The 26,096-nt window shown below is 42.8% G+C and overlaps 1 protein-coding gene across 16 annotated transcripts in view; it reads left to right on the top strand.

Annotated features, from left to right (window-relative positions):
• Positions 1 to 26,096, top strand: part of FBRSL1 (fibrosin like 1) — a 497,701-nt gene that overhangs the window by 325,371 nt on the left and 146,234 nt on the right. For all 16 annotated transcript variants that reach the window (XM_054288699.1, XM_054288697.1, XM_054288692.1 and 13 more), the window contains one exon: positions 1,367 to 1,396. In XM_054288699.1, the coding sequence (XP_054144674.1) occupies positions 1,367 to 1,396 (30 nt within the window). The remainder of the gene's footprint in view (positions 1 to 1,366; positions 1,397 to 26,096) is intronic.

The following is a 26,096-nucleotide window of genomic DNA, read 5'->3' as shown; positions in this document are numbered from 1 at the left end:
CACATCCTGCTAAACAGTCAGATTTCTCTGTGAAAAACATGCTGTGGATCATGTGGGGCAGTGTGAAATGGTTTCCTTTTGAAAGAAAATGAGTTCTGCTTAGTCAAGACTATGGAAAAACAGATTCCTTAAACCAAGCATTTTCACTGCAGCAAAATGGGAATAAGGTGTCAGTTGGGAAGCTGAGCACTCTTCACTGCAGAATCACTGTGAGAGATGCCTCCAATATATCGGGGCTGTTTGTGTGCTTGGTGCGTTTCAGAGAGTTTAAAAATAAAAGGTTCAAATAGAAGAAGAGATTAAATATTCTCTCATAAATCAGCAGTAAATAAAGAATGTAACAGCTGAAATTTCTGCTGTGTGAGTTGAGGATAAAAGAATGTGACAGGAAAGATCCCCCTTCCCCACTCCAGGAGGAAATCTGGACAAAATGACCAAACAGATCTATTCCTTCTTTTACATTCATGGCACTGAATCATGGGCATTCTCATGGACCATTTCCACATTTGGAGGTTGTCGCTGCTGGCTTGCAGAGTCCCCTCTTGCTGACCCAGTGAATTCTGTAGGGTGCTGCCAGCTACAGAAACCCACCAGGCCATCCCCACCAGCAGCTGGCTGAAGGAGAAAATTCCCATTGGGCTGCAGAACACACTGACCACTTCTGTCAGCGTAACACACCCCAAGAGATGTACTGCTGCTCCCAGCTGTAAATCCTTCTGAGCTCCAGCCAGCAAGATGTGCATGTCCTGAAATGCTCAGTGCTCAAGTTATCTCTCCATCATTTGTGCTGTGAAAAGAGATCATTTCATTTTCAGAGCCTGAGAGAGATTGCACTCCAAAACTCTTTAAGTAAACACTTCCTCCTTGGGATCGTGATCTCATTCAAACTAAAAAATGTACCAGAATTTATGATGTATTTTAATTACTATTCTTGGTACCACTCATTAAATTAGAAATTGATTGCCAGTTTCACAGTTTCCTTGTTAGATGACAAAGTGCTTATCAAGGTGAAGCAATGCAAAACTGTTACTATATATTCCATGATTTGGGATGATAAAAAGGCATGCTTTTTGTTGTGGTACTCATGTTACCGTGGTTGTTATAATGCATCACTGATTGTCTTTTTTGTTTAAAGTTTGCTTTCCCCATCCAAGTAAGAGTGCACCATAAATTTGTATAAGAGAGGATCTGGCTTTGTCTGATTTATGCTAGCAATGTAAAAGACATTTCTGCAGCCATCAGAAGTGTGTTTCATTGAACTGTGAACATCATAAACAGCTATCCTAAAGATTTAAGAGGATGATGCAAAAGATCCCTATATATGAAGGTGTTTCTCAAAATCTTTTTTTCTCTCTCTAATCCACAGTGTGACAGCGAGAGCGATATTGACGATAAGGTAAGACTGAATTTTCTTATTTCATATGCTTGGAAATTCCCTGATAGTCACAATAAGAATGAATTTGAAAATAACATTTTCCTCCAGTCTTCATGTCAAATTTAAAAATATCTACAATTGAATGAAAAAGCATCAGATCAGCTACTCTGTGATCTTCACTGGCTTCTATTTAGAGGAAAGAGAGTCCTGTTAACATAATAGTCTTTATTGATTATTATGTGAGCATTTTGTGAGACCTGAGTTACAGCATTGATGCTGTTTCAGAGGAAGTTTCCACTGATAACTTGTCAGGAGCCAATATTGTGTATATATATAGTAACCTTTGAAGATGTCAGCTTTGTAATCAGTTGGAAGATGGGACCTGCCCTCCCAAGGCAGCGTGGTAGCTGTCAAGGAGTGTTTTGTCATGATGCATGCATATTTATCACAGAGCAATGATTTTCCTGACCTTCTTTTGAATACAGAGGTTGGTCATTGAAAGGTTGTAGTTTGTGTATGGGGATTTCTTGTTCACCTCTGCAAGGAAAACAGACAAGTCCCACTGTGTAGCACCAGTGGCACCGTGCTTTTAAAAATCAAATATATAAAAGGCTTGAGCATTCCGTGCTAGCTTCTGGCAGATCAAACCTGTCAGCCTCAGGTCAGCTCTTCATCAAACCTTTATTCTATTTTGGCTGTCCAGTCTCTTGCATTCATTGATGAGAAGCTGTGGCACAGAGTTTTCTCCTGGATCAGTAAAGGCTGAGTTCAGGTAGCCCTGTGTCCTCAGCAGCACACCAGCTGCATCAGAGGTTACCGTGAGTTCAAGAGACTCCTCTGAAAGCTTTTTGTTAGTATTGTTAGAGCTTTAGGAACACCAGGGTTTCTTCAACTTCTTCTTTTAAAAATACCATGAGATACTAAATATTCTTGGAGTATGGCAAGCTGTGTTTTGAGATGACAGCTTGATTGAAGAGAAACATTTAAATCGTGCGTTGAATGAAAGATACTGTACTTACTTTATTTCATATTATTTTAAATTTATATGAGTATATATGTATGAAGTCACTTGCTGAAACCACCCCTGTCCCCAAGTTCTCTTTCTTACAAGGTTGCACAGCAGCAGAGCTGACAGCAGGGGTGGTGAGGGTGAAATATTGTTCCCTAAAAGCATAGATACCATGGGGTTAAAACGTTTCCCAGACTGCCCAATCAAAGGAAGTAAAAGCAATCACTTAGAAAACTGTTTAAAGATCTGCCAGTCAAACCTCAGATGAAGTTGTAAGTGACATGTAGTTTTATTATACAGCTATGCTATTAATGATTATCTAAATTACACTGGTAGACCCAGCTAGCGGCATTACATCTGAGACTGACGTTTGTTAGATTAGGTTTGACTTCACCTTGTAGAGAAGAAATTGAAATCTGAACAACATTGATTAGCTTTCAGAATGTGGGATCTGAGGTTACCTTCAGAGGAAGCTGCATTGTGTTTGGCTGGTAACTTGCTGTCCTTTACAGCAAATGAAAGGCTATTATAGTGTTCCTTACCATTAATATGACATTTCTTTACATTTCTGTAACTGTAATTTGACTTTCTAGGCTCACCTATTTCCCAGCTACCTTCTACTTAAGGTGACTCTGCCTTAATAATAACATTTCTTTTCTTCATAAGGAGAGCAGCCCAAGATCATCATCTTTCTATCTCTTGCCTGATCTGCAGAGATGTGAAACATGACACAGTCCTATTAAATAGGTCTCAGGAATTAAGTGGGGCTGTTTTTCTTGTCAGCAAAGATGCACATGCACATAAACTCACCAGGGTTGAAGTGAAGATGCTTCAAAGCTTTCATGGGGATGATGTAAGTGCAACATTGCCTTCCAGTTGGGGAGCACAGGGGCAGCCTGGCTCGCTCTGTTGATACCTGACATTCTGCACTCCCCTGGAAATGAATTCAGTGTTTGTCTAAAACTCAACCTGACTGATGCAACCAAGAGCTGTAAAAATTTCGGTGTGACTGTCCTGAGGGACTACGCTCATTTTCCTCCTCCCTGTGATGGCAAAATGTGTCTGCTGCTAATGCTCCAGGCTGTTGCAGCCAGGTGCAGGATTCAGCACAGTGCCCAGCCCAGCACCAGCCTTCCCAAATTACCTGATGGCTCGGCTTCTTTCCCCACTGCTGCAGAGCAATGCTGCCTGGTCAGCAGGAACCAGCTTTGTCAAGGTACACCTACACATGCTGGCACTGAGGAAGGGCAGGGCAGGAATTACTAATGTACTTTTGATTTGCATAACATTTTTTTGTTAGTCATAAACAGCGGGTCAGTGTTGCCTGCATAAAACTCACGAGGAAGGCAGACAAAAAAAGTTCATATACAAGCACAAACTGAGTCAGAGACTGAGCTAGGAGCAAAACTGAAATTTTCCACCTCCTACTTCTCTCTCTGTACCATGCTAGTAATTATCCACTATTTATTTTGTTCATAGGTGTATGGGCTATTGAGCTCCTAATGTTTTCAAACATAGATGTTAGGGTAAAATTAAGGTTTTACCTTCACTGCATTGTAAAATATAAACACACTCCTGATGGTTTGGTTTTTCTCCTTGTGCAGGGCTCCAGGGGAGAAAAGCAATTGAGCATAGTCAGTCACATGTACAGTGTATCAGAAAGAGGAGCATTACTTTAGCGCAAGGTACAGTTTCTCAGCAGATTGTGAGTGTTTCCAAACATTGCGCTGCTGTTTTTAATAATTGGAGAAGAGGAGCTCAAGGCAGGGGACTTGTCAATCCCATCTACTTTCTGAGAACTGTCTCTGGCCAAGTATAGCCTTTCACTTCTGCATCACTGCTGAAATCTCAGAGGAAGTAAGTGGGATGATACTTTCTCACACCTATCATTCTGTCACCATGTGCTTCTCACAGAACTGTTTGAGATACCCAAACTAATAAAGTGAGCTGTCCAGCCATTTAACCAAGCGAGAAACTTCGCAAATCATGCGTTCCCCGAGATGGAAATGCAAATCCTGTTTCCTGTGCTCTGTGCTCAGTGAAGGACACTGGTCTGGGCTCTGCAGCTGTGAGGAGGATTGCAGTGCTGCTTGCTGGAGCTGTGGAAATGATGCTGGTGCCTTTTGAGAGAAAGGGAGTCAGTCTGATACTTGTATTCCACTGTCTCTGCTCTGTGCACTAGCTGAGATGTGAAGCTCACGGTCCATAAACATTGTTACTGAAAATATATACTTCCTTTAATAGCAACAACAGCATTAACAGATAGCAATTACCCTTCATTTTCAGGAACTATAAAGTCTCCATTAATTCAAGATTTATGTAGTTATAGCATTTAGCACAGGAATAACACCACAGAGAATTGGTTTATACACATGTAATGAGAGAGCTTATGGCATACTTTAGTGAACATTAACATAATAGAGTAATATAAACCATCAACAGTTCCACTTATTGTCTCTTACCTGCTTTAGCATCACTGTGAAAAGTGGCTAGCAGCTTGGTAATGTGCTCTGTTAAATGGTGTTCTGCAGAAAGCCAAAAGTCAACTTGTGTAAAACAAGGGAATGAGTAATCTCTGCTCGTTACTCCAAAATGTTGCTCTCATTTTTTTAATAACAGTGTTCAAGATTGCATTAAAAAAGGCGCCTGTTTCTTCCTTTAAAAGTAATTCAGTGTTCATGTTCTTTCAGTCTTGGACTTCTGTCTGCTCTGTGTGAAATTGTGGGTTGTCAGCTTAATTACATGGCCCCGCCGTGAAAGTGAGCTCTCCAAATCAGGGGTTAGATATCAAGCATTCTTCATTTAATGTAGTACTAAGTAAGATGTGCAAAAATGGAACTGTATTTCTAAGTTCAGTCAGTATTTCCTGTATATTCATTCTGTAGTTTGTGTTTAAGCTACAGCAAGCAACTTCTGAGACAGGCAAAGTTAAATCCAAGGTGGAGACAAAAACTTTTGAAGTCATTTTTTTCTCACGACTTTCCGCAGCAGCCCAGTGAGTTCCTTGGGCTGTGCTTGTGGCAGAGTGAATCAGCCTTGCCATGCTGTGGTTTGCTAATCCCAGCGTCCCAGGAGGTGCCTGGGAGTCGGCAGCAGCAGCAGGAGAGCAGGGATAGATGGGAGGGGATAGATGGGAGGGGAGCAGCACGGTGGGGCTGTGATCCCCCCACCCAACCTAGGGCTGCCTTCCTATCCTGCTGCGTGCTGTAAAAGCACAGAACAGCTCATGGGTTAAGGCTGAGATGAGGGAGAAAGGACCCAGGTGAGTGGGTCAACAGCAGCACTGTTTCAGTGTGCCAGCAGCCCCGTTGTTGTCTTTGGTTTTGTAGGCATTACTCTAAAGGGGGTATTTGTAGGTATTAGTGTTTTAGCAGGCATTTGAGAGGGAAAGTCAGGCAGCTTTATGGCCGTGAATGGGAAGTTATTCTCGGTAGCAAAAGGCACAGTGGTAGGTAGTGAGGAGGTGCTTATTTGAAAGTTTACCAAGGGGGTGATGGAGTCAGACCAGTGAGAGATGGAAGTTTGCAGCAATGCTGAATGGCAGTGTTGGGAAGGAGAAGTAAGCTGTGAAAGAGGCAAAACACAAAGAGTGATAGTTTGCCATTCAGGAAGTGAGAAGCTGTGTAGGAAGCAAAGCCACAGATTAGGAAAATGATCCTGCAGCAACTCTTCCTTGGCACTAGGACACAGTTATATCTGCTGTCACCAAAGGAAACACAAAATAGTAAAGGAAGGGTGATGTAGCTTGACCAAGAGTGTAGCTATGTGAATAAACAGAGGATGCTCATTATGTTACAGAGAACAAGGATACACAGGACTTAAAACATAGGTTAAATATTTTGATGTCAGGAGTATTGTGAGTCAAAGAGAGTGCTGAGAACTGTGGGCTTGAGTGAGAGATGGAGGTGATAAGAGTAGAAGCAATGAGAAGAATAAACTGTATGGAAGATCTGGGGGATGAAATTATCACTGTTGTTTCAGCTGTGTTGACCTTGAAAGGATATCCACAAGCCCACAGGAAAAATCATAGTTCAGGCAGCAGGAGAAGGGGATGCAATAATGAAGAGAGGCCTGGAGTTGCTCTAGCAGGAATGGTCACTCTGTTTGTGTCTGAGATTACCCAGCAATAAGAAAAACCCCCTCCAGTGCTATTGCTGGAAGCTTCTCTTCCTCTGCTCATTACATTTTATCTGGCAGTGGAAAAGGTAGGTTCCATCTGATGTGTTTTTGGGAGGCTGGAAGTTTATTTCCCCCATTAAGTAATCTGTTATTTGCTGGTTTTGAAGCCTACCCAGACCAAGGTCCCCAAACTGGTTTTATCCATCATTCAATTGTCTTTTTCTCTGAGAAATTAAACTTGGTACTTTCCCAGATATTGAGATTCATACTGGTTGCAGCAGAAGGGAAGGATCAAACATGGAATTGAGCTGAGGGCTTTCACATGGCAGTATTTGCACTTGTGTTAGCATTGCACTTCAGCCTGTGACAGTTCTCAGCTGTGGCTAACAGTGAGACATCTCCATTTGCCAGTTACTCCCCAGCTGGGGTCTCAGACAGAGCTGAAGTGGTTTTTGCCGTGGGATGCTCTGGCTTGTGGACACAGTGCTGAATGTCCTCGTGGCAGTGCGTGGCTGGGCTCTGCTGCAGGCTTGGCATCCTGCAGGAGTGCTGCACATCTGCATGCACATACATGCACAGAATCAGTGCTTCTGCTGAGGTTTCTTTCTTGCAGACAGAAAACCCACTGATACAGAGTGAAAACTAGTGAGAAAGCTCTCTCCCATACAGTAATAACTGGGTAAAGACTGTTAGTTCTCCTAATGGAAGAAAGCCTCTGTTTTACAGACAATCTGTGTGTTGTTATTAAAAACAGATCTGCTTTTTAAACAATATCAAAATATTGAATTTAAAATAACCTTGTAGCCCTTGAAAGATTTGGGTGCTATAAACAGGCAAATGTAATCTTGTTGCCAGTACAGGAAGACAAAAATTCACCACTCAGTGAATTTGTTTTATTTAGTCATTCTCCATTAATAGATTCACCAGAAAAACAGCATCCTCTAAGCCCACTGCAGACCCTGGTCGCTCAGTTGCTCTTTGGGAAATGCCAGATGGGGGAGAGGCTTGGCATGGCCTGGGCTTCCATCCTTCCTTGCACCCACCATGTGCAGGGAGCAGACACAAAGGTTCCCTCTGAGTCAAGCCCTGCAAGTCCTTCCAGAGGGAGAGGAGCCTTCCAAGTTGTGCTTCTCATCTACAGCTCTGGTAAATATTATTAGTAATAATAGCCCTTCTTGACCTTTATATTTAAATAAAGCAAGAACGCAGTTAAAAAAATGAAACAGAGTCAAAGCTTCAGCACCAATGTGCTCCCCTCCTGCTGAGATTTTGTGTTTTTCTCTTATCCAGACAAAAACTCAAATTTTAAGTACATTAGTCTGTATATAACAGGCTGTCATCACAGTCTGTGGTGCCCATACTCATTCTTGAAAATGTAGAAGAGTTTTCAGAGCAAACAATGAGAAGAGCCTTCTGGCTTGCTGAAAAAGAATCCATCATCAATTCACATAAAGGGCTTGAAGAGGTCCTATGTAGAGCTCTTGGGCACAACAGGATCATACCAGTTCTGCTGCTGGCAGTCAGCACGTCCCTGGCTCCCTGCTTTCCCCATTGTTTAACATCTCCCTGTTCCAGTCCCCATCCTGGAGCATTTTCTTATCTTACCAGGGACCTTGTGAGGAAACTTTTCAGATGTGAGGCAACAGAGAAGAGAGCAGCTGTGTACAGCTGTCTGCCCACATCAAGAAAACCATTATAACATTGTAAGGAAGTCTGAGTCCAAAGGGCTACCTGTGCAATGGCAGGAGCTCCTTGGAAGGTGATCAGATAGAACATAACAGAGCAGGCAGGTGATAGGAATTGGCAACTGAGTTAGGCAATTCAATTAAATAAATCCAATGATATAATTAAGCGTAAAGATGCCAAGGAGATGAGAATTCTGGAGGATGCAATGCTCCAATAGCCACAATTGCAGGCCCTCATTTGGCTTGCAGAGTTTCTCATTCCTGTATTCCAAAATCAATTGCCAGGTTAGGTAAAACAGAAGGGCACAGCGTGCAGCACTGTGTCCCCTGGGCAGGAATAAAGGATAAAGCTCAAGTGGGCTCTGTTCCTGTCCTGGCTGCACCTGGAATGGGAAATGAACCTTCCTCTGCCCTGCCCACCCTTGATCCTCAGAGCACATTATCTGCAAACATGGTAATTTACCCTCAGCACGAAATTCAAGTTAGAATGTCACTTCTGATTCCATATTAGTCATTATTAGTTTCTCTGTGTGTACTGTAAAGATTGTGTAATTCCAGTTAATACTTTATACTTTTTAACGTTTCCTGATGGTCTTTAATACTGACTTCTACACAGCTGCATTTTTCTTGAGAAGGAAAATGTTCTCCAAATGACTCACATTTGGTTTTGTAGTATCTGAAAGCTTCACTTGATTCCTGTTACAGCTCTTGGTCTTACAAAGTTTCTGCATGTTCATGAGTTTGCTCTAATTTTGTTTGATACCTCTGTGACTGACTGAGGAATGTACATTCAGTCAAAGCTGTGCATAAGTTCAAAACAGAGCAGCGGCCTGAATGAAGCTTTTATGAGTTCTTATCTGCTTAAGGTGAGCTCTGCAGGTTGTGCTCTGGGGCACATGGTGCAGCACAGCTCCCATCAACTCTGTGTCTGGATGTCAGAAGCATCAGCAGGTCTTGATTGCACCCACTGATGCCCAGTCTTCCACTCTTGGATGGTCAGATTGAAATGTCTCACATAACAAGCTCAGTTTCCAAGATTTCCAAGCCTTTCCTTGGCCTTTGCCACACCTGTGTCAAAATTAGTTGGAGATCTTTGCCTAAATGTTTGGCAGCAGCTGACTTAATTTGTGGTTTACTACTCCTGACAGTTTATTGGGGAAGCAAAGCGTGCCTTCATCTCCAATAATAAACAGCCCACCCGCCGACACTTTGACAGACTTAATGGTTTTTTTATACAAAAATGGACAGACTTAATGTTTCAACTGTAGCGATCATCTGTCCTGATCTCCTTAATGAAATTAGATTAAGTGCACCTGGGAAAATGCTGAGACGGCACATTGCCTTCATCACCTTCCTTAATTTAAAACCAATTTGCGGGGAAAATATCCTCTGAAGCTGAGGGAGGCAGAGAGAAGGGGGAGGGAAGGGGATTTTAAAATCTATCTGGATAGCTACTGGCAGTTTTAATTCCTTTCCCTGCTGGCAATGTGAAATATTAACAGCCATAATAACTGAGAGTTTAAAGACTTCCTAACCTTTTTTGCCTTTCTTAGGGGAAACAGAAACAAAAAAATATCTTTATCGTCAAGATCACATATAGGAATAAAGTCCAGGATATGCTTGGGATCAGAGTTGGGGCTGGGCAGGGAAGAGAGGAATGGCTGAAATGTGAAAGTGTCTTCTTCCAAGAGCTAGACCATGTTTTCCTAAAATATATTGTAACCTCTAGGTGTTGGTGGTGCTCACTGTCTGCTTTTACCTTGATAATGATTCAGTTGTGCTGAAAAATAGTAATTTGCCCACATAGCTGTGAAATCAGCTGCAATATGTGCAATATAATGTGACCTGAAAACGACTGCGAATGTTCCTCTGGCTCATTCTGGGGAGAGCAAGAAACATGTCTTTTTAATTAAAAAGAAAGCATTGCAAAGAATAGCAATAACTTTTCTTTTTCTCCATGAAGGATGATTCCTGTTCTCTCACTGACTGCACTGATTGGAAACACGCTTGCAGTTAGCTCAAGGTCTTCAGTGCTGAGGTGGAGAGAGCACAGTAGTCTGTGATAGGCTGGAAAGTCTCTTTATAGCAGAATTTTAAACGCTTGCAGCCTTTGTTATTTGGACTTATACAGTCCAAGCTCAGCAATGCAGTTGATTTATCCATCTCCTGCCTCTGATTTCAGTATTGCAGGAAGAGGAGAATTCACACTAGAGATGAGCATTTTCTGCTGCTTGGAGATGGTTTTCTTTATTTGCTTAGAGTTGGCTTTGTTCTTGGTGAAATCTTTCCCAGCCCAGGTTGGGCAGAGATGTGCACCTCATGTGTGGCTGCTCTCAGGATCACTGTGAACCCTCAGCACTAAGGGAAGCCCCATCTAACATCTAGAAATGTCTGGTGACAGGCTGGGGTTTTGTTGAGGTAATTGATGCACAGTCACTCCTGTTCCTCCGGCTGCTGCTGATCACCCCTCAGCACCTCAGTCATGGTGACCTGTGAAGAAAAACTCATTCAGAACAGCCATGCTGAAAGTCTCAGCTAAATCACATTAATTAGTGGAGGTGGAGCCCCATTTTCAAAAGTGCTCCTCACCCTAATCACAGTCAGCAGTGTCTGTGGATGCTCTGTGCATCCCAAAATCTGTTCAGCCATCTTCATCCACTTGACTGGTCTATCAGTGGGACTCCTCATGTAAGTAGGAGTTTGTATGAGTAGCCCAATTGCTGTCAATGAATAATTTAAATTATTTAAGCCTCAGACGTGCTTCTTAATAATGAGGGAAATCAGCCCCATATGTCCTTGTCCATAAATACTAGAAGATGGGGACAAGTCACTTTTAAATGGGATTCATTTATTTTTAAATGGAATCATGATAAGTGTTTTAAAGGTAATCAAGCATGTGTCGCTATCCTGAATGTTATAAATATAAAAGAATATTAGCCTAAAATGGAAGAGGATCCCATTCATATATAAACTCAATTAAGGTATCATGCAAGGATAAAAGCACAGAATAACCTTTGGTAACCAACAAAGATTTTAAGGTGTCTGTTCTTTTTATTAATTGCCACAAAGGTGGCTGAAGTGACCAACATGTGTTATGCATGTCACTATATATTATGCACACTCAGATCTCAGTTACTGAGTGACTGCAGCCATTTTCACCCCTTTAAATTTGTAGATAACCTCACCCTGCCTGCAGAAGGTGAAGCTGAAGGAAGTAAGATTTTTTTGTACTGTGATTATTGAGCTTGTTCCCATAAAACAACATATATCCTACCAAAAAGGTCTCCTTCCTATCCTTGTATTTTTATTCTCCTTTTTTTTTTGTGAAACATGAGTTTCTTGTCCTTTTCCCATCTCTCAGTTTTTGTCTGACAGCATCAGTGGCACTTCCTCTGCTCTGCCCGTGCTGCTGGCCCTGGGCTGTGAGATGCCAATCTCTTGCTGCTGGTTTTCTCTATGAGACAGGCTGCCTTCAAGGACCAATCTGTGGCTGTTCTCCACAAAACCAAAAAAATGTTACATGTAGGATGGCATGCAGTTAGTAATTGTTTGTATTTATGGCGAGTGTTGCATTTTAGGATCCGTAAGAGAGAATCCATATTGACATACAGGGAAGGGGAGAAGTATGCCTGCCAGTTATTTTTAGTAGCACTATAAAGTCAATTAGAGCTAAAGCAGATGTGTATTAGGAGTTAATTCATATTAAGAATAGCACTGCACCAGCACCACTTTCATCTGGAAGCAGCTGCAAGTCTGTCTGCGCTACTTGCTTTAATGTGATCTAGTGCAAAAAAAAAAAAAAAGGATGTTTTTAAGCCATCCTGTTAGCTTCAAAAGTTATTATATCCTACCTTCTTAGTCTGTATGATCACTGGTGTTGAATTGATTTGTCAGTGCTGCCAGTTTGCATTGCCATGGATGTAAAGGAGGTAGGAGGAAGGACAGTTCTTGCCTGGGCAATTTTGCAGTTTCCAGCTACAATTCTTGGCTGTTCAGCTGGTGGATGTATTTAGTACAGTAGCAGTGCTTGAAAACATTTCAAACAGGCCTGTAAGCCCCAGTGATCATTAAATCCATCCAGTCTTATAATTTCAAACTTTCTTCTCTCCCCTTACCCTGGGTCCCTTTTGCCTTCCCTCTGCCTTGTGGTCCTTTCGAGTCAATGTTGTCCAGGGCAGATAAACAGCACAAAAAGGATTGGATGGAGGTAGGAAAGGTGGTGATGTTACCTCTCAATGTTAGTCAATTTGGCAGAGCAATGCTAATCATGTACCTAAGTCTCCTCTGCATCATTTCAGTCCTTGGAGAGCTGTGAGAAGTGGATGAAGCCTGTGCCCCAGTGCCCTGCTCAAACCAGATCTCGTTTTCCACTCCCCCACAAACACACCCAGCCCAGGGGCACTGGGATCTGTTTGGAGCTGGGGCTGTGGCAGCACAAGAGCCATTCCTTGTGGCTGAGTGCTGAAACTCGCTGTTCTGTGACCTTCAGCTGTGGCTGTGTCCCAGGCCTGTACCTTAGGCACAATTCCCATTCAGCGTGCCATTGCAAAGAGCAAACATTGGGGGGGCAGAATAACTCTGCGGTGAGAACTGGATAATGTAGTTCAAGTCCATGGCCTAATTCCTCTGATGATGTTGTTTAAAACATTATTTTCTCATTACCCTTTGTGAGCTGAGCTTCAGAGCTCTCCATTAAAAATAACAGCAGTGACTTGAATTAATTGGTTAGAAAACATTTCTTCTCTCAGCCATGTTCCACAACAAAACCTGAGGAAGCCAAGAAAAATGCTGGCCCAGATTTGGGAGAAGTTTTGTTTAGAGGCCTGAAGCCTCCACGTTGCTCTGCAGACAAACACACATCGCTGGGTCTGTTGTAACTGCCTTGGGTTTGCAGGAAAAGAAGCCAGCCCGGCTGCAGGGCTCAAAAACAGTTGCTTGCCAGATTCTGATTTATTTGACAGCCTCCATAATAAAGTAACTATTTGTCTAACTCCTCCTGATTAGTTTGAAGAGGTTCTGCCAATCTGAAGAGGAATTGACTAGTCAGGAAACCACTGGTATTTTGGCTTTTTTTTTTTTTCTTTAAGGGCTGTGATATTATTTGCAATAATTTCTCCTTTATTAAGTTTGGCATTTCAAAATTATTCACTGCTGCAATGTGAACATTTTCCACATCAACAATAAGTCTATTACGGAGAAATTTACAAAAACAAAATGACTTCATATTGCTTGCAGATGTATTCTGTAAAAGTAATTGTTTTTCACTAGATTTTAATGTTTCTAGGCCTTTGTAAACATAATGCCTAAATACTTTTATTCAATAAACGAGACCCATTCAGTAATTGCTTGCACATTTGAAGTCCAGTAAATAAGGAGCAGATTTGGACCAAAATCTGTGTATCATTTAAGCTGCTTAGGTCACAGCCCTAGGGCAGAAAAGAACTGGTGAGAAACTTGTGTTTTCAGAAGTGGAGAGCTGTGACTTCAGAAACCAAGACAAATAAGCCCCATTTCTCTTTAATTAGTGGATTCCTGCTTTCTTTATTCTTCGTTCAGTAAGGCTGGGAATTCAAAGGAGGCTGGAGATGTTAAGCATTCTGTTCTCTGGACTTTCTTTATAGTCTAGGGATAGCAAAGTCCTTGAGGCAGCATTGGAAATCCCATCACACAAATCCATATTTCTTTCCTTGAATGCATTGTTTTCAGGTTGGAAGCACCATTGTGCATAGACAGAGAGCATGCACACATGTGGAATGGAAATTGTGGCTGGTGTCACTAACTCTGTGCCTTGGTTTTATGTGTATTAGGTTTAGTATGTACTAGTTTTTAAAAGCCAGAAGTATGGGAGACCTCACTGCAGCTAGGAGAACCTCTAGGAAGCATCTTACTGTCTTCAATTTGGGCAAAATGTCAAAACTTGAAACAAAAAAGGCAGTACATGAATAACTGGATATTGCTTGTCATGCAAGAAAAATAACTTACAGAGCAAAGTAGAATCCAGAAATGAAATAAAAACAAAAACAAACAAATACCACATGTATTGTAATTTTTGTGTGAGACATGTTTGGTGGAGTCCTTAAATCAAACAGCTTACAGACTGCATTGATGAGCTCTCATCGTGCCTGAGGAAAGTAAAACCCAGTGAAGTATTTTCTGTGGGGGTTTGTTTTCCTCTGCAGATATTTTACAAGGCACGGGGACCTTCTAATGGAATCAAGGAGGGAAAAGGTCTAAGAGACAATGTGTAGTTTTTCCTTGGACCTTCTGTTCTCCAGGCACTGTATTCTCATGGGTGAATCTCTGGCTGTTCAAAGGCAGCAATAAAATCCTGTTTCATTTAAGTATGACCAAGATTTCAGCTAGTCTCAGCAAGAATGCCCCTCACAAGAATGTCCCTTAGGCCATCGTGTTCTTTTAACGTGGGTGCACAGGTAGGCAGTGGCAAAGCTGGCTTTGCTCTGGGTAAAGGTGCATGCAGGAAATGAGCAGCCATCTCTTGTGGCACTGGGCATGTGGGGTGCAGCAGGTGACACTGACCCCACTCCAGGTGACAAGTGATGAAAAGCAGAGCCTTTGAGAAAAACTGGCTTTGTGTATGTCAGCCCTTAATCTTTAGCTCGTGTGTATGACAGGGTGTTTCCGTGCCATCACAGGTCTCAGCCAGCTCGCTCCATGTCTGATTCCTTCCCCTTTCCCCTCTCCTATCCAAAGAACAACAGCCCTAAAACCCCATAAAGGTCTGCAGCTGTTTTCACACATAATTAAATTGTCCTGGGTAATCCTTGCTGGTGGCTTTCGTGCAGTGCTGGGGAATCGCATTGAAGCCACTGCTGTGATTGGATTTCTGGGGTTCCTGTCCCCATCAGCTGCTCCTCCAAGGCCTCTCTGGTGTTTCCAGGGCTCAGGAAAGCTTCACACAGGGAAGAGACATCCCTTGTTCCTCATAGCAGCTGCCTCTGCATGCACAGGGTGAAGGAGACCGAGCAGGAGAGGAGCTTTAGGCTCTGTACCTGTGACTGTGCCTTGGATGTTGTGAGCCCTCCCTGACAGACCTGTGGACAGGCTGCTGTGATCTGTTCTGTGTGGAAACTCCCTTAGTCGTTTCGAATTAATCATTTTCACTTGCCAGAGGTGTGTACCTGCTCTTCCACCTGCTTATCTTCCTTTCCTCTGCCTCTAACTTTTGGTTCTTCCTTTATCAAATATTTCATGTTAAAGCATAGTGTGAAAAACATTGAATCAAAGGAAATAAAGGGTGATTTGAAGTGACCCTTGAGCATCAAGAACTGCAGTTTTCTTCTGGAGTTTGCAGAGGGTGTAGCATTTTTCAGAACAAGAGTGAGCTGGAAAGTATTCTCTCCTTCAGAAAAGTCAGGAAAATCAGTGTAACAAACAGGGACATACCAAAGCCTTTTTTTTCTCACTGGGTAGTCTCTCCAGGGAATTACATATGCTGAGTATTGCCATGATACATGCTCTTTATTATGTCGCTCAGCACACAGCACCACTGCTGAAAGTACTTCCATTCACTTGTTATCTAATCTCTGTCATCAGAGGTCAATGGATACAGCCCAAGGTCCTCCCTTGGCTTATTTCCAAGCAAAAGCCCTGCATCCCTTGAAAAAGCCTGTTTCAAATGGAGAATGAACAGGGACTTGCCTCACACACTGGCCAGGAATCCAGATTGTTCAGTGTCACTTTCCTGGGTTGTGACAGTCAGATGTGCAGCTTTGTCACTGATTTGCAAAGATATCTCTGTTGGTGATGCTGGAAATGACCCCTGTGTTGTAGCAAAGCCCCCAGGAGCTCTGTCCAAGGACCACATCCTCACAAGAAGGAACTCTGGCCAAGGACCACATCCTCACAAGGATACTTGGGTCACAAAAAGGCTGTCCCCCTGCAGGTAGCTCCTGTAGCAGGGAGAAGGCAGAGTGTGCATGGGCTCTGAAGGGGTCCCAAGGGCTCTAAAGAGGTCCCATAAACCAACAGGGTGAGGAGTGGCTCTGTCAGACCTGGGAGGTCTAACAGCTGTCTGTGGCATTGCCATCAAGGTAAATTTGAGAAGGATAAGGAGGCAGGTCTGTAGGAGTCAGTGGGAAGCTCCTCCCAGCTGCAAGGAAGAGAGCATGGTCCAAGGGCTGGATGCAGGAGACTGGTCTCAACCTGTTCCCACTGTGGCTGGGCTCTCCAGAGAGCTGGAAAGTGATGAGAGGAGATGCAGAGGAGGTGCAGTGTTGTGTGCAGTGGCTGTTTTGTAACAAACTCCGTCATTAGAGGAGCAGAAGCTTGTGTCCCAAGGAAAACAGCCAGGTTGATGGGCTGTCCTGCAGCCTGACTAGACATTTATGCATGAAGGGAGGTCACATCACAGTAATTGGATTACCTAATAAATAGCTGGATGTGGGCCTGGTACAGACAGGGAAGGCTTGCAGGGCACTCCCCCTTCTTTAATTGCTGCTTTAGCCTGCTGGTAGGAACTGGGAGGTGCTGGGAAATGACACAATAGCAGTTTCAGGAGCATTGCTCATGAATCACTGTCTGAGAACATCCTCTGCTCCAGTCTGTGTCATGCAGCAAGGGGGTTTTATGACGGTTTTGTTTGTTCCTATGATTTATTCCTAGCATTCTTCTAGGAAGAAGCTGCCAAGGCGAGGTAAAAGATGCTTGTCTCTCAGTGTGTTCTTGTAAGTCTGAAGTTCAGGGTTATTCTCTAAAGGCAAAATGAGCATGGAAAATCTTGTCCAATCTCTGCAAAATTTTTTTCCTTGAAACAGCATTTGTCTCTGTCATGTGCAGCTGACTTCATTCTCCGCTCAAAGCTTCTCACTGGTGAGCTTTGCTGTCATCCTGGATACACAAATTATCCTTGTTTATTTTGGAATAGCTTTGGAGACATGTTCTCTTCATTCTGCTCGAAGTCACAGAACACAGAGGTCTCTTCCACCCTCCTGTAAACAGGATGGGAAGGAAAGCCAGATGTCAAGGTTATCCTACAATTTATACCATGAAGCCCTGTTTTTACATGCTTACAATCTGCCCAGACTTTGTCATTGTGAATTTTCCATATTGAGAGTCTTCTTCAGACTGAATTATTTGGGTGAATTTCAGCTGAAACACTTCAGCAGAGTGAGATTTTCCACTTGGTTCTCCTTGCTGCCAGCAAGGATCTGGAGCAGTGAATATGGTAGATGGCAAAAGCGCATCCGTTTACACTTGCAGCTTTTCCTGCTGGCATCCAGCAGTGTGGAAGAGGATGACAGGTGCTGCAGGCTGGAGGTGTGGGCCTGATGTGGTGCTGGGGAACCAGAGCCTGTGAAAGGATTGCTGAGGAAATGTGGGAGCCAGATTTTCAAAACAAAGCACAACCAAAGCATGTGTGCAAAAGGGAGCTAAACTAAGATTGCATGGACAACCCAAAGTGGTTTTTTCCCCAGATTTTTTGAAATGCTTTACTTTGCATCTTTAAACAGTTGCTTTTTTCATGCCTGGTTTTATGGTACTTGAAATAAGTGAGATTATATAAAAAGCAGTGCTACATTTTGTATGAGCTAGAGAGCCATCCTAAAGTGAGAAGCAAGAAAGTGTTTATCAAATGCCTGTGTGTGTTGTTGGGTGCAAACAGATGTTCTCTATGTGAAACTTGGATAGGAACACAAGTTTAGCAAATCCTTCTCTCATCTTTTGCTGCTGCTTTTAGGGATGTATCAGCCTTCCAGAGATCAGGTTCTGCAGGTGGTACAAACCATTGTTTTTTCTAAACAAGGTTTGCCAAGCTTGTCCCTGATTGTAAACCTTTATTTCCTGTAATTTAAACAAATGGTGCATTTCAGAAGTGACTCAGTTCCTTGAAATAAAGATGTATTTCTGCTAGCTGACTAGAGGGAGGCCTGGCTCACCTATACTGCTGCCTTTCCCAAAGCTACTGCATGGCCCATAATGCTGCATGCTGCTCTTCTCAGCTTTGCTCTGAATACTTCCACAATCTCTTTCATGCCACCCTGTCTGAAAGAGTGTCTGGGTGAGTTTACAAACCATCAATGTTTGAGTGGATTGGCAAAAGCAAGGCAGTTGTTTGTAGAACTGACACTTCTTTCCAGAAGAGCAGGCATGTTTGAGATGATCTCTGGCTTTGTCTCCATACCAGGTTACTCAGAAAAATTAATGCAAGTCAACTTACATGACAAAGCCAAAAGCCAAGTGAAAGCATGTCCACATGGAGAATGCTTTTTGTGACATTTCATTACTGAGCTGATCTGTAAAGGTCTAAAGTTGTTTTGAGTTGTATAACTATTTTAACTAATCTGCCTTGTCTTTGAACCTGTGCTTGCCTTCCTTTGCCTTTCTTTGCCATACCTGTATTTTGGGTATCATAACACTGGTCTGATGCTCAGAAAGTTCTGAGCATTACCTCTAGTTAAGATTCATTCTTCCTTCTAACCTGTCTCACTTGCTGCCAGATGACCCATTAGGCAATTGCTTTTAATTAGCAAGTTAACTACTAGTTTGCAGTGCCATGATTAAAAAACCCCCAAACTAAACAAAACACTTAGCTTCTCGAAAGTGTGGGCTAAGTTATTTACAATACTTCTTGTAAACTTCTTGAGTGTATTTATTAAGAATGATGAACTTTTGTAGCTGGTGGCCTCCTTATCTTGTCCTGCAGTGTCTTTGGTAAACAGGGAGAAAGAAGACAATGTTTGCTTCTGTTTGAAAAACCCCAAATTGAGAAAATTATTGTCTAGAACAGAGATTTCATCAGATACTTATGGTCAGCCAGAGAGATTTGCACAGGGCTCAGGCACCTGCATAAGAAGAGCTGCAAAACCTGTTGATGGAATGAATGACATGCAGGGACTCTACCAAAACTCTCCTTAGATTTCAGCATAAGTGAAAACAAATGTTCTGCTGTAAATATCCCCCAGGTGAATACATTTTTTCTCTTCACAGCTTTGAAACACACTTCAGGCTAGAGAGGCTCCCTGGAGAGGGAATTTAGCGCTCAGAGCTAAAGGTCAGGGTCAGGTCACTCTGCTCCATTTGAAATTTGGCACCTAGGTACATATGGCAACTGCATCATCCCAGGGGCTTATTTGCCAAATCAGATTGCATCCTCTTTCATTGCTGTGTGCCAAGCTCTTATGTCAGTCTACTCCCTGCAAAGTTGAATGTTGAACATCCAAGACTTTCTTGTAGCACCAGCCACTTTCAGCAGCTTGGAGGAAAACCAGAGCACATCTACCTGATAATAAGAACAACATTTACATGGTGGTTTTGATTTCAAAACTTTATTAAGCATCAAAGGCAAAGTTGCACTTGACCCCTGGAGGCATTTACAAGCAGCTCTCTTCCTTGCTCATGCACAAGGGATGAGAGGATGGAAATGCAGCCTCCATAGAGGCGGGTGCAGACCCTGGCTCACAGCCCCTCCTGTGAAGCCAGCACCTCCCAGAGCTCCCCAAGAGCCTATAATCAAGGCACAGATGGATGAGAGAAGGAAGGAGGGATGCTGGAGAAGGTAAATGGTGAGGATAGAGGTATCCAGGAGTGTTTGTTTGGCTGAGTGCAGGATCCACGATGCTCTCGGCGTTATCGCGCTTCAGTCAGTCAGGTTATTACACAGCCCCACTTGGGATGCCATGGTTATCTTTACACTACACGTTCTAGCTGCTTAATTAGGTTGGTCTGGGGTAGGAGGAGATTGGCAAAAACTCCTGCTGCACATACAGTTATGCTGAGAAGCTAGGTTGGTTTTTTTTTTCCCAGTACAGCTTTGCTTTGATAGGTTTTGTTACTGGGATGAGTGTTCCTGGCATTAATACACATCACTTGTTAAAGAGTTTCTAAACCTGGATGTCCTTTCTTCAAGACAGAAAAGAGGAGTCATGGTAGTGAAACAATGGAAGAACTGCAGTGAGTTTCTGCCAGTGATTATGCTGAGATTTGGGATGGTTTTGTTCCTGCTTCTGCACCCAGGCAGCTATAAAAGGCATCTCTGTCTGTAGTGTCAGTCATCTGGATGCTTTTGCAGAGGCTGGGGCAGGGAGGCCGCAGGGGAGGGCAGAGGAAAGGCTGAGATAGAGGGGGAAACTTTGGAAAACCCAGGAGGTGCTGGAGGCTTCAGCTTGCTTCAATTAGTGGAAGTCATTGTGCACCTCCTTCCCTCACCGCCTCCCTTTGATCTTTCTTAAAGGTGTAATGCTAGAAACAGATTTAATCATGATACAGAAAAAATGGGAAATGCAGTCTGTAGCTTTTATGATTATTCCCTCAAAAGGGCCTTGGAGATTTTAGCTTTCCTTTTCCTCTGGCCTTGGAGAGAAGCATGTTCATATAACCCTGCTGGTTTATCATTCCTATCAGTAACATGCCTGCTGCCAAGATCAGGCATTTCCTGATGCAGAGGCTGTGCCTAAAAATTGCCAGCTCTGAGGGGCTTTTGAGGATGATGGTTGTTTTCTCTGCAGATGGGTGTGAACAGTGGTTCTGGAGAGCACAATCCCTGCTGGATAATGGTGCACCCACCCTTTGCCCTCTGTTTCTGCTGAGCAGTCAGTTGCCCTGATTTGTAGTGCTCTCCAGTGCTTTTTTTCCTCCCCTTTTTCAACATGACGAAAGGTTCATGTGTTTAACCTTTAGAGGCATTATTGTTGGTCTTTGTTCCCCTTGCCAAGAGGATGGGGATGTTTCTGAATAATGAAGTCCAGGAGCAGGATGGGACTTTGGACCAGAAGGTTGTGTTTATCTGCTATGGCATCCTCACCACAGTCATGCAGTTGGGAGGAAAGATAATCTTGTATTTCGAGTGATTGAAGCCTCCTAACAGAAGATAAAAATACCTCTCAGAAAAATAGCTGGCTAAATATCCATTGGTGTTATGCTGTGTCCAAAAGTCAGGGAAGAATTTTTAGCCTGTCAAGCTACTGAGAGCAAATGTGAGCCATGTTTTACCCTAATTCAGTAAAATAAAAAACAAGCCAAAATGTTTTGTAAAAATTAGTCTTTGATCTTTCCTAATGTGCAGCCTGTGTTAGTGGTCACAGCTGTCCAATTCTCTCAGCCTGTTTCTGTTCTCCCTGATGCCATTTTTACATTGGTGCAGTTTCAGTGGCGTCAGTGGAGCGCTTCCAGATTTATACCAGCAGTTTGGCAAACCCCAAATGTTTGAAAATCACGAGTCAGGCTCCAGAAAATAATGTGAATTTTCTTAAAAATCATTATTTAGAACGACACATTGGATTGGGGGTATGTTTTTAAATTTTCTTTTGAATGTTTCTGCTGACAGGTGCAGCAGGTTTTCTTTAACCTATCTGTGAGATCTGGAAGATCAGTTTGCAGTTGGCTGTGGAAGCTGTGACTCCTTTAAAACTTGCAAACTTGGAACTTTTAAAGCAGAACTTTAGTCAGATATTCTTCTTGCTCTCTGGGCACTACTTGGAGGGAAGTCTCTTTTCTGGTCCATGCTCAGGACTCTAATTTGTATATAAAATTTGGTAATTATTCAGCACGGTTAATAATCACAATTTTAATCAACATAATCAATATAACAGTTATCAGTATTTTGTATTAAAATCCTGAGAGGTGTCAGAATTGCATTTCAGTGAGAACAGAATGCATTGATTCACCTCTCTGCTGGCTGATTCTTACCAAGCCTGGAGACAGAACATGAACATCCTACCCCAAGCAAGTTTGGTTTTAGCTTGGAACCACGGCACCAAGAGTGCAGCCAAGTGCTGGAGTTCCCAGTGAGCTGATATTTTATATTCCTGGTTGGATTAGTTAAACTGCTCGGCAGGAAGGGCTGTGTGTGTGTGCGCTTGCACGGATCCAAACAAAGCTTCCTCACACACACACAGGCAGCCAGCCAGCTCCTCCATTGATTGTGGCTTTGTCTTTCTGTTGCCCATGCCTGTGCCTTTTATCATTTATTTGGAAAGTTAATGAAAACAAGCTTAGTACAAGGAAAAGCACCCAGCAGAGCAGCCATCAATGCTGCAGAAGTTTCTTCTTGCCTGCTTATAATTAATGCCTCTTCCAGCAGAGAGAGGCTTAATGTGGCAGAGCCAGCCAGCATATGCATCAGTCTGCTGGAACGGTGATTATTGATAATGGCTGGGAGGGAAAGCTGCCTCAGGTGGAAGGAAGACAGCATGTCTTACCTTGTGTCAAGGAAAGTGTGAAGACCATAATTTTTTTTTTAAAAATAATTTTAAGAAATAAATATTTCAGATATCACAATGACACCAGCAGCTCTGGGTGGTGCTGGCTGTGCTGTAGAGCTGTTCTGAAAGACCTAACGTGTATTAGAAGTCCAGTCTGGCATGCTGGTGCACAAATGCCACTTGTGTTGCGTAAAAACAGTGAGCCAAATGTATTTTGGAAACAAAAGATGAACCCAGTATGGCATCTCTGGTTACTGTAAAGCATGGGCTGAGTGAACTGGAATTAAATATGCATTGAGATTAATGAGGAAAGTTGTAAGCAAAGCAGAGGAGTGAAGGATGGTGATCTTCACTGAGGTGGTCATGCACATCTCCTGGAATACAAATGTCATTACAATTCATGTGGTTCATAGCACCAGGCTTGCCACAAACTCCTGCAGCTCCTGGCCTTGGGCTTTGGAGACACTGCCCCACACAGAAATGCCTCCAGCCATGCTCAGACCAGCATTTTTCTGCTGTGGGATTTTAGAATTCTGTGTAGATGGTGAGTTAATGACCCGGCAAATTAATTGCTTCATGAGGCTGCATTAATAATTGATGTTCTCTTACTCCTTTTCATATTATATACAAACTCTCTGTGTTCAGCATCTGCAACTAAAACAGGCAAAATTACAAAATTGCTTATAATCCCTCACTGAGCATGCTGCTCTGCCAGGATGGGTACTCAGGTTCTGCTTTTAGTGCTGTACCAGGGAAATAAATTGGATCAACAGGATCTGAGCTTGCAGGAAAGCTTGCTGCCCAAGGGGTAAGGAGAGATCACATTTTCAGATTAGGGGTGATGCCTTTCTTACAGGAAGCTGCATTTTAGTTGGTACCTGCCTGGTGTCTGGAGGAAGGAGCTGTGAAAGCTCTGACTTGAATCCACACCAGCAAGAGAACACATTTAATTGAGAGGCCTTATCTACACAGGGTATTGTTGGTTGGGTCACTTTGTTTCCTCAATACATATTTCTTATTCTTGCAGCTCTGCCTTTGAGACCCCCTGATAACAAATCACTGTGTCATTTAATTGTCTGGGACTTTCTCCTTTCTTCAGATTATTAAATGAGGTGGTTTAAACATTAAGTGCAGGAGATCACTGGTGGGCCTCTGTTAAGCTACTGCACTACTGGGAGAGATAACTAGAGATACAGGGACATGTTTTCAGGAGAAAACAAACATTTCTAGGAGGAGGTGGATGTGCTAGTGGTTGGTGTTTAACCTGGTGTGAGGTTGGTGGCAGCTGATGGCCCCTGAGCCAAAGCCACGTGTTCCCTCTGGCACTACCACCATTCTGTTTGTGCAGTGAGCTGCTCCAGGAAACCCAGCTAGCTGAAAAGTTGGAGGTTTGGGGTACTTTGGTTTGCCTTCTCTTCATCTGGGACAGCTCTGGATTTCCGTGTTATTTCATGAATTCCAGTGCTGTCACTGAAGAGGAGATGGGAACGTGCAGCCCACACTGTTTAAAGCTCCTGTGGCAGAGCATCTAGGTATCAAAGATGAAGGAAGTTTATTTCTAATCAACCAGTCTTACATTTCAATCAAAGAGTTTAAATTTATACACATAAATAATTCATGCACTTATTATGCTCCACATTCAGAATGCGGAACGCACATTAACTTGTCCTTGTCCCACTCTAACAGATATGCAAGTGTGATCATCCCTGTTTTATTAGGGGAAAATGATACCAAAGGTGAGATCTTGGTGCATTAAAATTCCTACAGACCCCCCTCCCCTTTGCAACTAGGTTCTCTCTTAAATAACTGAGGTGTCTGACTGTTGCTCTGAGGGCAGTAGTGGCACTTTTTGCTCCAGTGCAATGATTGTGTCACAGAAAGGATATTAGGGCAGTTATGTAGCAGAAATAAGTGAGTATGGCATTGCCTCAGTGCTCCCAGGAATTAATAACCCCACAGGGATGTGAATGCCTTACCTGCTTTGCCTTTTTCAGTCCACAGGGCAATGCCACCTCTCATCTGAAAAATAGAGATAAGTGTGATCACTAATGCTTTATGCTAAGAAAGTATATCCTTGCCACTTATAGAAGGATAAAATTTATTATTAAGCTTGATTCTGTTCAATTCTAAAAATTTGGCCAGTTCCTGAAAGAATTATTTCATGCGATATACATGAGTAAGCCTTTGGCTTGGGGAAAAGTGTTGTGCCTTTCCAGTTGCTGCTCAGTTTTCTGTTGCTCTAATTCGTTTTCTTTGTTTGATTTTTTATCTTGGCAAGATCCTGACTTGTTGTTTCGTAGTTTGAGGAATTAACATTTCCTTTTGATTGAAGATATAATTTAACATTATATGTAAACATTGTATTGCACCTAAAATGTCCCACGTAGACTCCCAATCTGTATGAATAATGGGTGAGTCTTTCAAGTGCTATGGAGTAGCCATGACTGATCCATCTTTCCTTGCTCTAAAGCCCCCCAGTTGTAAGGCTGTGCCTTCCACACTTCAGCACAAATCACACAAATCACACAAATCACCACAAATCTCTGCTCCTGACTCATGTTGAGGAGCTGCCTGGAGAGGGCAGGGAGCTGACACAATGTCCATGCCCTCCTGGCCAGGCTGCAGGTGGAGCTGGAAGCCCAGCCCGGTGTGGGGATTGTCTGGCACTTCCCTTGCAGGGCTGTTGACAATTGCCTGTAGCTTTGCCAGACTTTGACTGTTGGAGCTGAAATTTTCCATGTCGTGTGTCTGCCTGCAGCTGATTTCCTTTTCTTTGAAAGTTCAAATAGAAAGATTTGGCTGCCTAAAAAAAAAAATAAGGTAGGGAGAAATATATTGGTTTGGTCATGTTATAAGTGCTTGCAAATAGTTTGCTAGAGAACTTGCATACTTTGAAGCAAGGATGTGAAATTTGGCCAGGACTTAGCCCTGTGGAAGACAAATGCCTTTTGCTATCTCTACAAAAGTTGCATAAGTCCTGCCAAATCAGAATAGTCTCAGAAGGATCAGTTTGCACATTCTAAGAGTTTCAGGAAAACACAGGTAGGCTTTTGAAAGGAAAATACCATTTCCTAAGTAGTTTGCTGGATATTCCATATATGGAGTTTTACAAAAGACAGCCTCATAAAGACATGTCTTCCATCAGGAAAAAAGTGAAGGCTCAGAATTGCTTAGCAGCCAAGATCACAAGAAACCCCAAGTGTACTTAAAGGGCACCTGATAAGATCAGTGAAAAAATACCCATTACTGCCTCTTGCACATCATGTAAATCTGTCTGCACTTGCCTTTCACACTTTTAATTGAAAACATAAAGGGGTGGGGGGAGCATTTGAGCAGATTAGCTAATTGATTGATTATTTACAAGGAATCAAAATTAGAGGGACAATGATGTCTTTTTAGAGAGGCATCAAGGCAAATTATTTGATTATCAAGTTACCCACATGCGCAGTTTGGTGCTGCATCATCCATTTGCACACACATCATGCACCAGGGGTTTTCCTAGCACATTTTAAGAGAATATAACGTGCCTTTCTCAAAACCACAAAAGCAATGCCATAGTGCATTAAGAATGAGATATTTATGTCTGGCAGTGAGCATTCTCTGCCTCGTGGATGCCAGCAGAGGTTTCAGTGCAGCATTGACCATGGCTTTGCTGAATGCTCTGGGGCCAAATCCCTCTCCTGCTTATTCCTGGGCCAGAGGCAGGCTCATGAAGAATGTGTGCTAATGTGCACCATATTCTCAGCCAT

This window comes from Melozone crissalis, unplaced genomic scaffold (assembly GCF_028551555.1).
Source record: "Melozone crissalis strain CALT ecotype California unplaced genomic scaffold, PUWL_Pcris_2 ptg000063l_1, whole genome shotgun sequence".
Taxonomy (NCBI): Eukaryota; Metazoa; Chordata; class Aves; order Passeriformes; family Passerellidae; genus Melozone; species Melozone crissalis.
This window is presented reverse-complemented; position numbering and strand designations above follow the sequence as displayed.